This window comes from Bidens hawaiensis, unplaced genomic scaffold, assembly GCF_021521415.1.
Source record: "Bidens hawaiensis isolate Kalapana, Puna unplaced genomic scaffold, B.hawaiensis_p1.1 tig00019316_1, whole genome shotgun sequence".
NCBI lineage: Eukaryota > Viridiplantae > Streptophyta > Magnoliopsida > Asterales > Asteraceae > Bidens > Bidens hawaiensis.
Genome location: NW_027492926.1, coordinates 360905 through 370893, shown reverse-complemented (window position 1 = coordinate 370893; position 9989 = coordinate 360905). Strand labels below are relative to the sequence as shown.

Genomic DNA, 9989 nt, shown 5'->3' with positions numbered 1-9989 from the left:
GCAAGTTTTGTATAAATTTATAAAAATATACTATACGTTTGTAAAATTTGAAATATTTTCGTGGATCGCTTAAAACATTTTTAATAAATGTTTGGTAAGTCTTTTTCGGCTTAACGGATGATACAATGCTTGGTTTGTAACTATCTTTCGCGTTTAAATCTATAGCGGGTCGTTAAACGAGCATGTTTTCGTTTAACTTGTTTGCTTTCGAACTAAGGCCATAATACTAATATATTAGCTTATATTAAATGTATATCACTTATAGATGACCCCCTGGGATATCTGGGTCATAACCCGACCCGTTCGGTTAATCGTTCGTTCATTACGTAAAAAGCGTTTATTTGCTTAATCGATAAATATGTAGTGAGGTGTACCTTGTTTTGGCTCAAATGTCACAAACAGCCCTTTAACATATCAATACTTATCTTTCAAGGGTTAGTGTCAAATGCAGAGAAAGAAGTCAATCAGCGATTTCTTATGTGTCCTTGGTTCCTACAGATTTTGATAAACAGAGCATTACCAGATATTCAAAGAACAGGACTGATATTGAGATTACAAGATCCCAACATCTGCAAACGCATGAAGGACGCTAACAGCAACTTTGAAGACAATGATGATTGGGATGTACTCCCATGGTTGCTCGTGCCAACTCTAGGTGCTATTGATGTATCTCGAACCCCTTGTAACAGTGATTCTGAAGAAGATGATGATATAGATGATGATGATGATGATGAAGATGATGATAATGATCAGAATGATAATCGGGACAATGGTCCAGAAGGTGAAAATGCCATGGTGATGGGTGTTAATGATGATGCACAAGAGGTTGTTGAAGAAAATGTGTCTATGATTGAACAATCTACTCAGAAAGGAGATGCTGCAGGATTGGAGGTAAGTGAAGAAACTAATGAACTAGTTGAGGGTGAAGCTACAGAGGCTATGGATGATGATGTATTTGTAGAAAATGTCGTATCAAATGTTGCTGATACCGTCAATAAGATAACCCCACCAGACTCACCACCACCTGAGGTTTACAATGATGACACAGACTCCGTTGAACATAATGATGTCAATGACAATGTTCCTTCCTCACCTGCTACAACTGAACCTGCCTTATCTGATACTGAGCCAAACAATGACAATCATGTCCCTTCACCACCAACATCACCAGTTACCGTACCTATCATCACAACACCTGCTTCCCAACTTGCCCAACCTGATCAAGACACACATCTTCAAACCCCACCATCCTCTCCATTACAAGAAGCACATGCCACTACCACTACCCAGCCATCACAACCACTTCCCACAGAACCTGAGCAATATCGAGTACCATATCTAGAGACTGCTGAATCAGAACCCTTTTCTGAACCCGCACCAAAGCCAAATCTAGAAACCCCACCTTCAAGCCCGAATATGTACAACAATGTCTATGAAAATGCCAAGCTTGAGTTTGAAAATATTATGCTGAAAGAGAGGAATGCTGTTTTGGAAACCAGGAACAAAGCTTTAGAGGCTGCATTAAATGAAGCACTATTGAAAATTCGAACCCTAGAGGGGCAGTCTGAGGTTGAGAAAACCTCAGATGCACCAAAACAGGGGGAGAAACATGATGAAGCAAAACATGATGGTGCAGAAGGATTAAAGGTGATTGGATACTTGTATGCCAGCTTTGATAATAGGTTGTGGATGTTGGACCATCAGATGCACTAAACATGATAAATCAAGCATATGAAGATGGAGATTCTGGTGATGAGGGGGAGAATGATAGTGAAGACGAAACTGAAGAAGACAGGCTGAAAAGGAAACAAAAAGGGAAAGGGATTTCTTTTACAGATGATGATTTACATCCCGGGTCCCAACACAAAGTTCAATCTGGTGATGATATACTTAACTAAGAAAATGTAATTGATCCTGATGTAGCAGAAGTTGAATCAGTAAAGACTGTCATAAGATTAATGAATGAAGATTTGTAGTCTTTGAATCAAGAAAATGAGGAGGAAATTCCTCAAGAAGTCCTCGAAACACTAATCAAGATGAAAGAAAAGGATGAGGAGAATGAGAAATTGACAAAGGAGGCAGATGAGGCAATCAAGGCCACACTGGATGCTCTAAAAGCAAAACTGAATGATGATGAACAAGAGCATACACAAACTGAAGAGCCAGTGATAACTGAGCCTGAAGAGCCTAAGTAACTGAACATGAACAATCTGAAACTGAACCTGCCAATCCAGAGATGGAAACTGATAAGGAACAAGGACTTGGATTAGGTCCAATTGATCAAGAAGAGGATGAGACCATTGAAATATCTGCTAGCACAATGGTAAAACTGGTCATTATGAAGGATCTGATAGACATTCTAAACAAGCCAGAAAGACATCATCCTGAAATAGTAATGGCGGCAAGAAAAGCACAAAAAGATTTTATTAATATGAGTAAAGAAAGAGAACCGAGAGTTGAAGAACCTGCTGAAGTAAATGAACCGATTATTCTTGAAGTAGTTAAAGAGAATGAAGAACCCAAGACTGATGAACCTGTAGTTGAGGAAATGGTTGACAAAGAACCAGAAATTCAAGTAACACAACCTACCACACCCATTCCATCTCAATCATCTGAATCTTCTAAATCCTCTAAACCAGAAACTGAAGCAAAAGAATCACTAAAAAGAAAAGAAAGAGCTGAGATTGAAACACCTAAGTCTAAAAGGCAAAAATCAGTAAAGGTGATGGTGTACAAGAGAAGATTGGAGAAGCTTGCAGAAAGAAAAAAGGCTTGATGTGCCTAAAGTGGTATATAAAAATAATGCTATTAATCAACCTAGCACAACGAGTAATAAAAACCTAGAATACCCTAAACCAAACCACTAGCAACAAGCAAGTGAACCTATCGGGTGTAGAATAGCTATGGGAAGTTCGGGAATATCAAACCCTAGAAACACTCATTAAATTAACGAAACTAGATTCTAAAAGCTAATTAAACTAATAATTTAGAAAAAGATTATTTTTGGATTTATTTATCTATTTTATTTTAAAACTAATAATTATTTAAACTAAATTAATTTAACTAATTTGAACTAATAAATTAAACTTAAAAACTCTAAAACTTAGACAAAGACAATAATGAGAAATGCGTTACCTAGGCTTGATATCCTATTTGTGAATCTTGGATGCTTATCGGCTATGGAAACTGTGATGGAACCGGGATCTAAAGATACGACGCCCTAGACATCCTAGTGGATGGATCCCTGATCATTCTCCGGGTGTCACCTAAAAGGATTACCTAAGGGACGTATGATGCAAACCGGTTGGTTGGATTACCTCTCAGTCTTTCCAACAATATTAAAGTACTCTAATGACTAGATCACCTCTCAATATCACTAAACACAATACATCCGGGAGTGTAAGGGACGTAAGGAGTAACCTAAAGATGCAAAAAAAGACTTAGGATAGCAAAAATCAAAAGACAATAAGGGGGAAATCCACTCTCGTGTAATCTATACCCAAACCGCCTAATGAATAAGACAACCCTAACTACCTATTACCTCTCAGTCTCAAGATAGGTAGAACACTTAAAATCTTTAAACCCTCAAATAATAGTTACTATGGATTATGTCGACTATAAACCATAAACTAGTTACAAACATACAGTAGGTAACCTAATATGCGTCTACACAAGAAAGAGATTTACAAAGACATATATGGAACAATTGAATAAAAGTAAATTAATATTAAGCATGCATATTCATCTTAAAAGCATCAAAAAGTCTATTACAATAATATTAGTCCAACACCAATAACCCAATACCGACAAGCAAACCAAAACTCAACAAATATTCATTCAAAGCCTAAGCAACTAATAAGGTTTTAGCCAACTATCATGTTCAAAAACATAAAATAAATAAATTCAACAACCAAGTTCATAATAAAAATAATAAAGATAACCGTGTTTGAATGCGTAGGTGTGAACCCGAACAACTCCAAAAGACTTGACTTGCGGTTGCCAAAAAAATAATATGACAGTCACCAAAAGAAAATATAATAATAATGATTCCGCCAATCAATCTTGTCTCTCTTGTTACTTTTGTGACTCCCAAACACAAGAATAATAATAATCTTTGATGGAGGCTCCTTTGTTTTACTTGTAAATTTCAATCAGCTAACTCCTTCAAGAATAACTAGAATAATGATAACTGTTTGTTGTAGCTGCTATCTTCCTCTCTATCATTGTAGGGCCCGGCTCCCCCCCGAAAAGTGACGGCTCCTAGCACCTTTTATCTTGCAAGCTTTCACCGACAAACATATGGTTACTTCTTCCAATTAACCCTAGTGGGCCCTGTCCAAAAAGAAATTAACAACTTGCCATAACTCTATTATTATTATTATTATTATATTATTATTATTATTACACATTATGAGCACATTACTTTCTTTCTATTTTCTTTTTTTTTTTTATTTTCTTTTTATATTCTTTTTATTATATTATTATTATTATTATTACTACTAATATTTTTAGTACTACTATTATTAGATAAAAAATGTTAAAATTTTCAATCATTGGACTCGTAGTGAAATTAACGTATTTTAGCTCATTATCTCTTGAAAGCAATAAACTCACGCATGAATCAAATAATAATAATATTCAATAAAAACTTGGTTCAATAGTATCTAAAAGTATAGGAAATATTTATATAATAATATGTATAGTTGATACCACATCAAATATCCCCACACTTAAATCTTTTTCGTCCCTAAAAAAGCTATTTGCAATGGAATCATAATCGGAAAACTGATTTTCAAAACATTTAGGTTACTTTAATTAATAATAGATAAACGCAAAAATCGCGATTGCCGATATTGTTGTCCACTTAAACCCAGCCACCAACCTATCAAGCCCCCCATCATATTCAGTGATTAAGTTCAAGTGATATCAATAAACCTATGGGTCTCACACCTAAAGAGTTACAGATCCACTTACCCCAATCTCAAGCATAATCAAGACAATATAAACCGGGTTGAAACAGACTGGTTCAACCTATCATCGTAAGCTAAAAACCCTTTAATGGTAAGAAGAAAATGCACTTAGGTGGAATTTAGATGGATGAATGGTCAAATGAGGTCATACGAGCAATTCATAAACCTAAAACCATATTAGTGGATTTCGGCCCAACATTGTTTCACCTGAGCTGCAACCCAGTATATGACAGTCTCAGGCCTCCACTTGGTAACACGTAAGCTCTCGGCCCCGTCTAGTATGTGTCTTTTGGCCTCTTTTTCTAATACTTTTGATTTCTTCTTTTTTTTTATTTTATTTTGTGAATGCTTCTTTGGCATTTGCATAACTTTCTCATTCACTTTACTTTCAAAATATTTGCACATATTTGACGTTCGTGCAACAAAATTTTGTGCTCTTAGGCATCTTTTACCTAAATATATAACTATTTTCTAAGCTCGTATAAATGATGGACATGGTCGGGGACTCGTTATTTATTTTCATAAAACAGAGTGGCGTGCTAATTTTAAGTGCTTGTAATTCTTACCCGTTCAAGGTTTAAAGATTAAGGTAATACTCGCTATGCCTTATCGAATTTTCAGCTTCACTATCCCCCCTCAAGATGAGAACCCACAAGGGTTATGACTATTAGGTAAATTAATAATAATCAGGGGAAACCTTTCAAGGCTAGTTGGGTCTACCGACACATCCCAAATTAAGTACGTTTTCTATTTTTTTTCTCACATATATTAGTAGTTTTAAAAACCAATCCCCAATTTTTCTATCATTTTCCATTTTGTCGCAAAACATTTAATTCAAGGGACATAATTTTGTATTATTATTTTTTTTCGTTTTTTTTATTTTTTTTTGCTTTTTTTATATATAAATATATACTCTTTTTTTTAATTTTTATTTTATTTTTATTTTTTTTATACTACCTAAAAAACACCAGTTTCTCATCCCCACACTTAAAATTCACATTGCCCTAAATGTGAGACAGGAAAAAGACAAAAATAAAGAAGAAATAAAATAAAATAAAGCAAAGCATAAAGAAAATGGAACAGACTCCCCTGGTAATAAGGCAGTGATCTTCATAAGTCAAGTTCCTATAAAGCGACCGTATTGCATTTCATTCGCGACCGCGACTTTTGGGAACCCTCCTAAAATCAATACGCTCAGAACGCCCCCGTCTGAATGGAGATTGAGTATGAACGTTAGCATCCAAACCTGCAAAACAAAGCTCAAAGCACCCATAGCAGACATCAAACAGACTCTAAAACTTAAAACTGACTCAAAATACAAGAATAAAAGAAAACAAAAAAAACATATACAAACTCTACATTCGGCATTACCCGAGTCCTATCCTTATCAAGCAGTCAACCTAGGGATGTCGAGGAAAAACACGTCTTCCTCAACCGAATCAACCGGCCCACCAATATAATGCTTCAACCTATGGCCGTTTACCTTCCACGAGCTCCTATCAACATCTCGAATTTCAACAGCACCATGCGGGAACACCTCCTTGACCGTATACGGTCGTAGCCATCTTGATTTAAGTTTACCTAGAAATAACTTCAGACGGGAATTATAAACCAACACTCGATCCCCACACTTAAACTCTTTCACCTTCTTCAACTTCCGATCATGCAACGCCTTCGTACGCTCCTTATAATTCCACAATCTCGCGTACGCCTCATCTCTCAACTCCTCCACCTCATGAATTTGGGGATACCGGTTTTTCGCAGCCTGGGTCAGGTCAAGATTGACGGATCTCAACGCCCAATACGCTCTATGCTCTAACTCAACCGGCATATGACACACTTTCCCATAAACCATCCTAAAGGGTGTGGTCCTAATAGGCATTTTAAATGCTGTACGGAAACCCCAAAGCGCATCATCTAACTTATCGGACCAGTCCTTTCGGTTCTTGCCGACAGTTTTCTCTAGAATTCTCTTCACGCCTCGGTTCGTGTTCTTCGCCCGCTCGTCTGTGGGTGATAGGCGGTGGACAAACAATGGGTGACCCCATACCGTGCCAACGTCTTCTCCATCTGGGCATTGCAAAAGTGTGTGCCCCTATCACTAATCAAGGCCTTGGGAGTACCAAACCGACTGAACAACCTCTTCAAGAATCCCACAACAACTCAGGCGTCATTAGTGGGAAAGGCTTGAGCCTCAGCCCACTTGGAAACGTAGTCGATAGCCACGAGAATGTATCGGTTCCCTCGAGAAGAAGGGAACGGACTCATGAAATCAATGCCCCTAACGTCGAAAACCTCACAAACCTGAATAGGGTTTTGGGGCATCTCATTACGGGATGAGATGTTTCCAGTGCGCTGACATGCGTCACACTGTCTAACAAACATGTGTGAGTCTTTAAAAATCGATGGACAATAAAAGCCGGAATCCAGAACTTTCCTAGCGGTGGAAGACGGAACATGGTGGCCTCCAGTCAAACCCTCATGACAATGTCTAAGAACCTCACGGTCCTCTTCCCTACTCACACACCTCCTCAACACTCGATTGGCGCCTACACAAAACAAATACGGTGAATCCCATATGTAATGGCGGGCATCTGCGAAAAACTTCCTCCTCTGCTGATAACTCATGCCCTTGACCACCACTCCTTCGGCTAGATAATTCGCAATGTCGGAGAACCATGGCAGACCCTCCTTTTCAGCACTCACGTACAAAACTGGCTCGCATTCATATCTCACTCCCACCATCATCAACGACTCGTGGGGAAACCTATCCCCGATGGTGTCCTCTCTAATCTCCTCTCTCTTCGGATCCTCCAGACGTGATAAGTGATCCGCAGCAACATTCTCCGCTCTCTTTTTATCTTTAATCTCAATATCGAACTCAGAAAGCAAGAGAATCCATCGTATCAGACAAGGCTTGGCATATTTCTTGGCGAAAAGGTATTGCAATGCCGCATGATCAGTATAAACGATGGTTTTGGACAGCACGAGATAAGAACGGAATTTGTCGAACGCGAAGACCACTGCTAGAAACTCTTTCTCGGTAATCGTGTAATTCTCCTGAGCATCATTGAGGGTCTTACTCGCGTAATAGATAGGGTGGAAGTGCTTGTCCTTCTGCTGACCTAGAACAGCCCCGACTGAAAAATCACTAGCATCGCACATGAGCTCGAAGGGTAAGCTCCAGTCGGGTGCTACTAAGATAAGGGCGTTAACCAACTGCCCCTTGAGAAACTCAAATGCCTTCAGAAAATCAGCATCGATGTCGAACGTGATACCTTCTCTAGAAGGCGAGTCATGGGCCGGGTGATCTTAGAAAAATCTCTGATGACCTATGATAAAAACCCGCATGCCCGAGAAAACTACGATCGGATTTCACACTAGTCAGTGGAGGAAGTCTATTGATGGTGTCGATTTTAACTCTATCTACCTCAATACCGTCTCGCGAAATCTTGTGCCCGAGCACAATGCCTTCAGTCACCATGAAGTGGCACTTCTCCCAGTTTAGCATCAACTTCGTCTCTATGCACCGCTTTATCATCCTCTCAAGATTAGAAAGACAGTGATCAAAGGAGTCCCCATATACCGAAAAATCATCCATGAAGACCTCCATGGAACTCTCGATCATGTCCTGGAATATCGCTACCATGCAACGTTGGAAAGTAGCCGGAGCATTACATAACCCGAAAGGCATACGTTTGTACGCGAAGGTACCGTATGGGCATGTAAAGGTGGTCTTTTCCTGATCCTCATGCGCTACCGGGGGTCTTTTCCTGATCCTCATGCGCGACCGGGATCTGGAAATAATATGAAAATCCATCAAGAAAAACAGTAGAACTGTCGTCTCGACAGACGCTCCAACATCTGATCGACGAACGGAAGAGGAAAGTGATCTTTCCTAGTAGCGTCGTTAAGCCTCCTTTAGTCAATGCAAACCCGCCAACCTGTGACTATCCTAGTATGAATAAGCTCATTACGTTCGTTAGTGATAACTGTCATCCCTCCCTTCTTAGGGATGACCTGAACAGGACTAACCCATGAAGAATCAGAGATGGGATAACTCAGGCCAGCGTCGAGGAGTATGATAACCTCCTTGTTGACCACCTCCGACAGGTTAGGGTTGAGCCTCCTCTGAGATTGGATTACAGGCTTGTACTCATCCTCCATGAGTATCCTGTGTGTGCAAAATTTCGGGCTGATGCCCTGAATGTCCATGAGTTTCCACGCAATAGCCTATTTGTGTGCCTTGAGCACATAAACCAACCTCGACTTCTTATCATCCGTCAACTGAGAAGAAATGATGACGGGCAAATCGGCCTCACCGTCCAAAAAAGCATACTCCAAATGAGGAGGTAGCTCTTTAAGCTCAAGGGATGGTGGTGCCTCAATCGATGGTTTCTCCTTCGGTCCCTCGGTGCTATCGGCAACCGTGAACACCTCAGGGTATTCAGGAGGTGAGCTAGCAAGAATGCTCAGGTCATGCTCCGGGGGAACATCAACCTCGTCCTCCTGATTAAGCAAATCTGCTCCAGAGATGTAGTCAAGACAGCGCTTGAATTGAGATATGAATGTGTCAAGAAAATAAACGGAATTGTCCTGACTACTGGAGTTCCTCATCAATTTGACGACATCGAAGGTGACGTTTTCCTTCCCTACACGAAGTGTAATTTTGCCGTCGAAGATGTCAATAAGCGCTTTAGTAGTACGCAGGAAGGGTCGCCTAAAATGAGCGGGACCTGGTCGTCAACCTCCATGTCAAGAATAACAAAATCCACGGGAAAAACGAATTTATCGACTTTTACGAGTATTTTTTCCACGATTTCCCGCGGATATTTGACTGAACGGTTGGCCAAGGATAAACTCATGCGCGTCGGGACCGGCTCGCCAAGGTCTAGCTTTTTATAAAGAGAATATGGCATCAAATTTATGCTAGCACCTAAATCGGCCAACGCCTAGCTCTCAATCGAGCTGCCAAACAAACACGGGATCATGAAGTGACCCGGGTCTGCTAATTTCTCC

General features: G+C 39.7%; 1 protein-coding gene across 1 annotated transcript; it reads right to left on the bottom strand.

Annotated features, from left to right (window-relative positions):
* Positions 1–6357: 6357 nt before the first annotated feature.
* Positions 6358–9587, bottom strand: LOC143558049 (uncharacterized). Its single transcript, XM_077046977.1, has 3 exons — positions 9235–9587; positions 7331–8253; positions 6358–7040 (listed from the first exon to the last, which is right to left on the bottom strand). Exons 1-3 carry the CDS (start codon positions 9585–9587, stop codon positions 6358–6360), a joined length of 1959 nt encoding a protein of 652 aa, XP_076903092.1.
* Between the last annotated feature and the right edge of the window lie 402 nt (positions 9588–9989).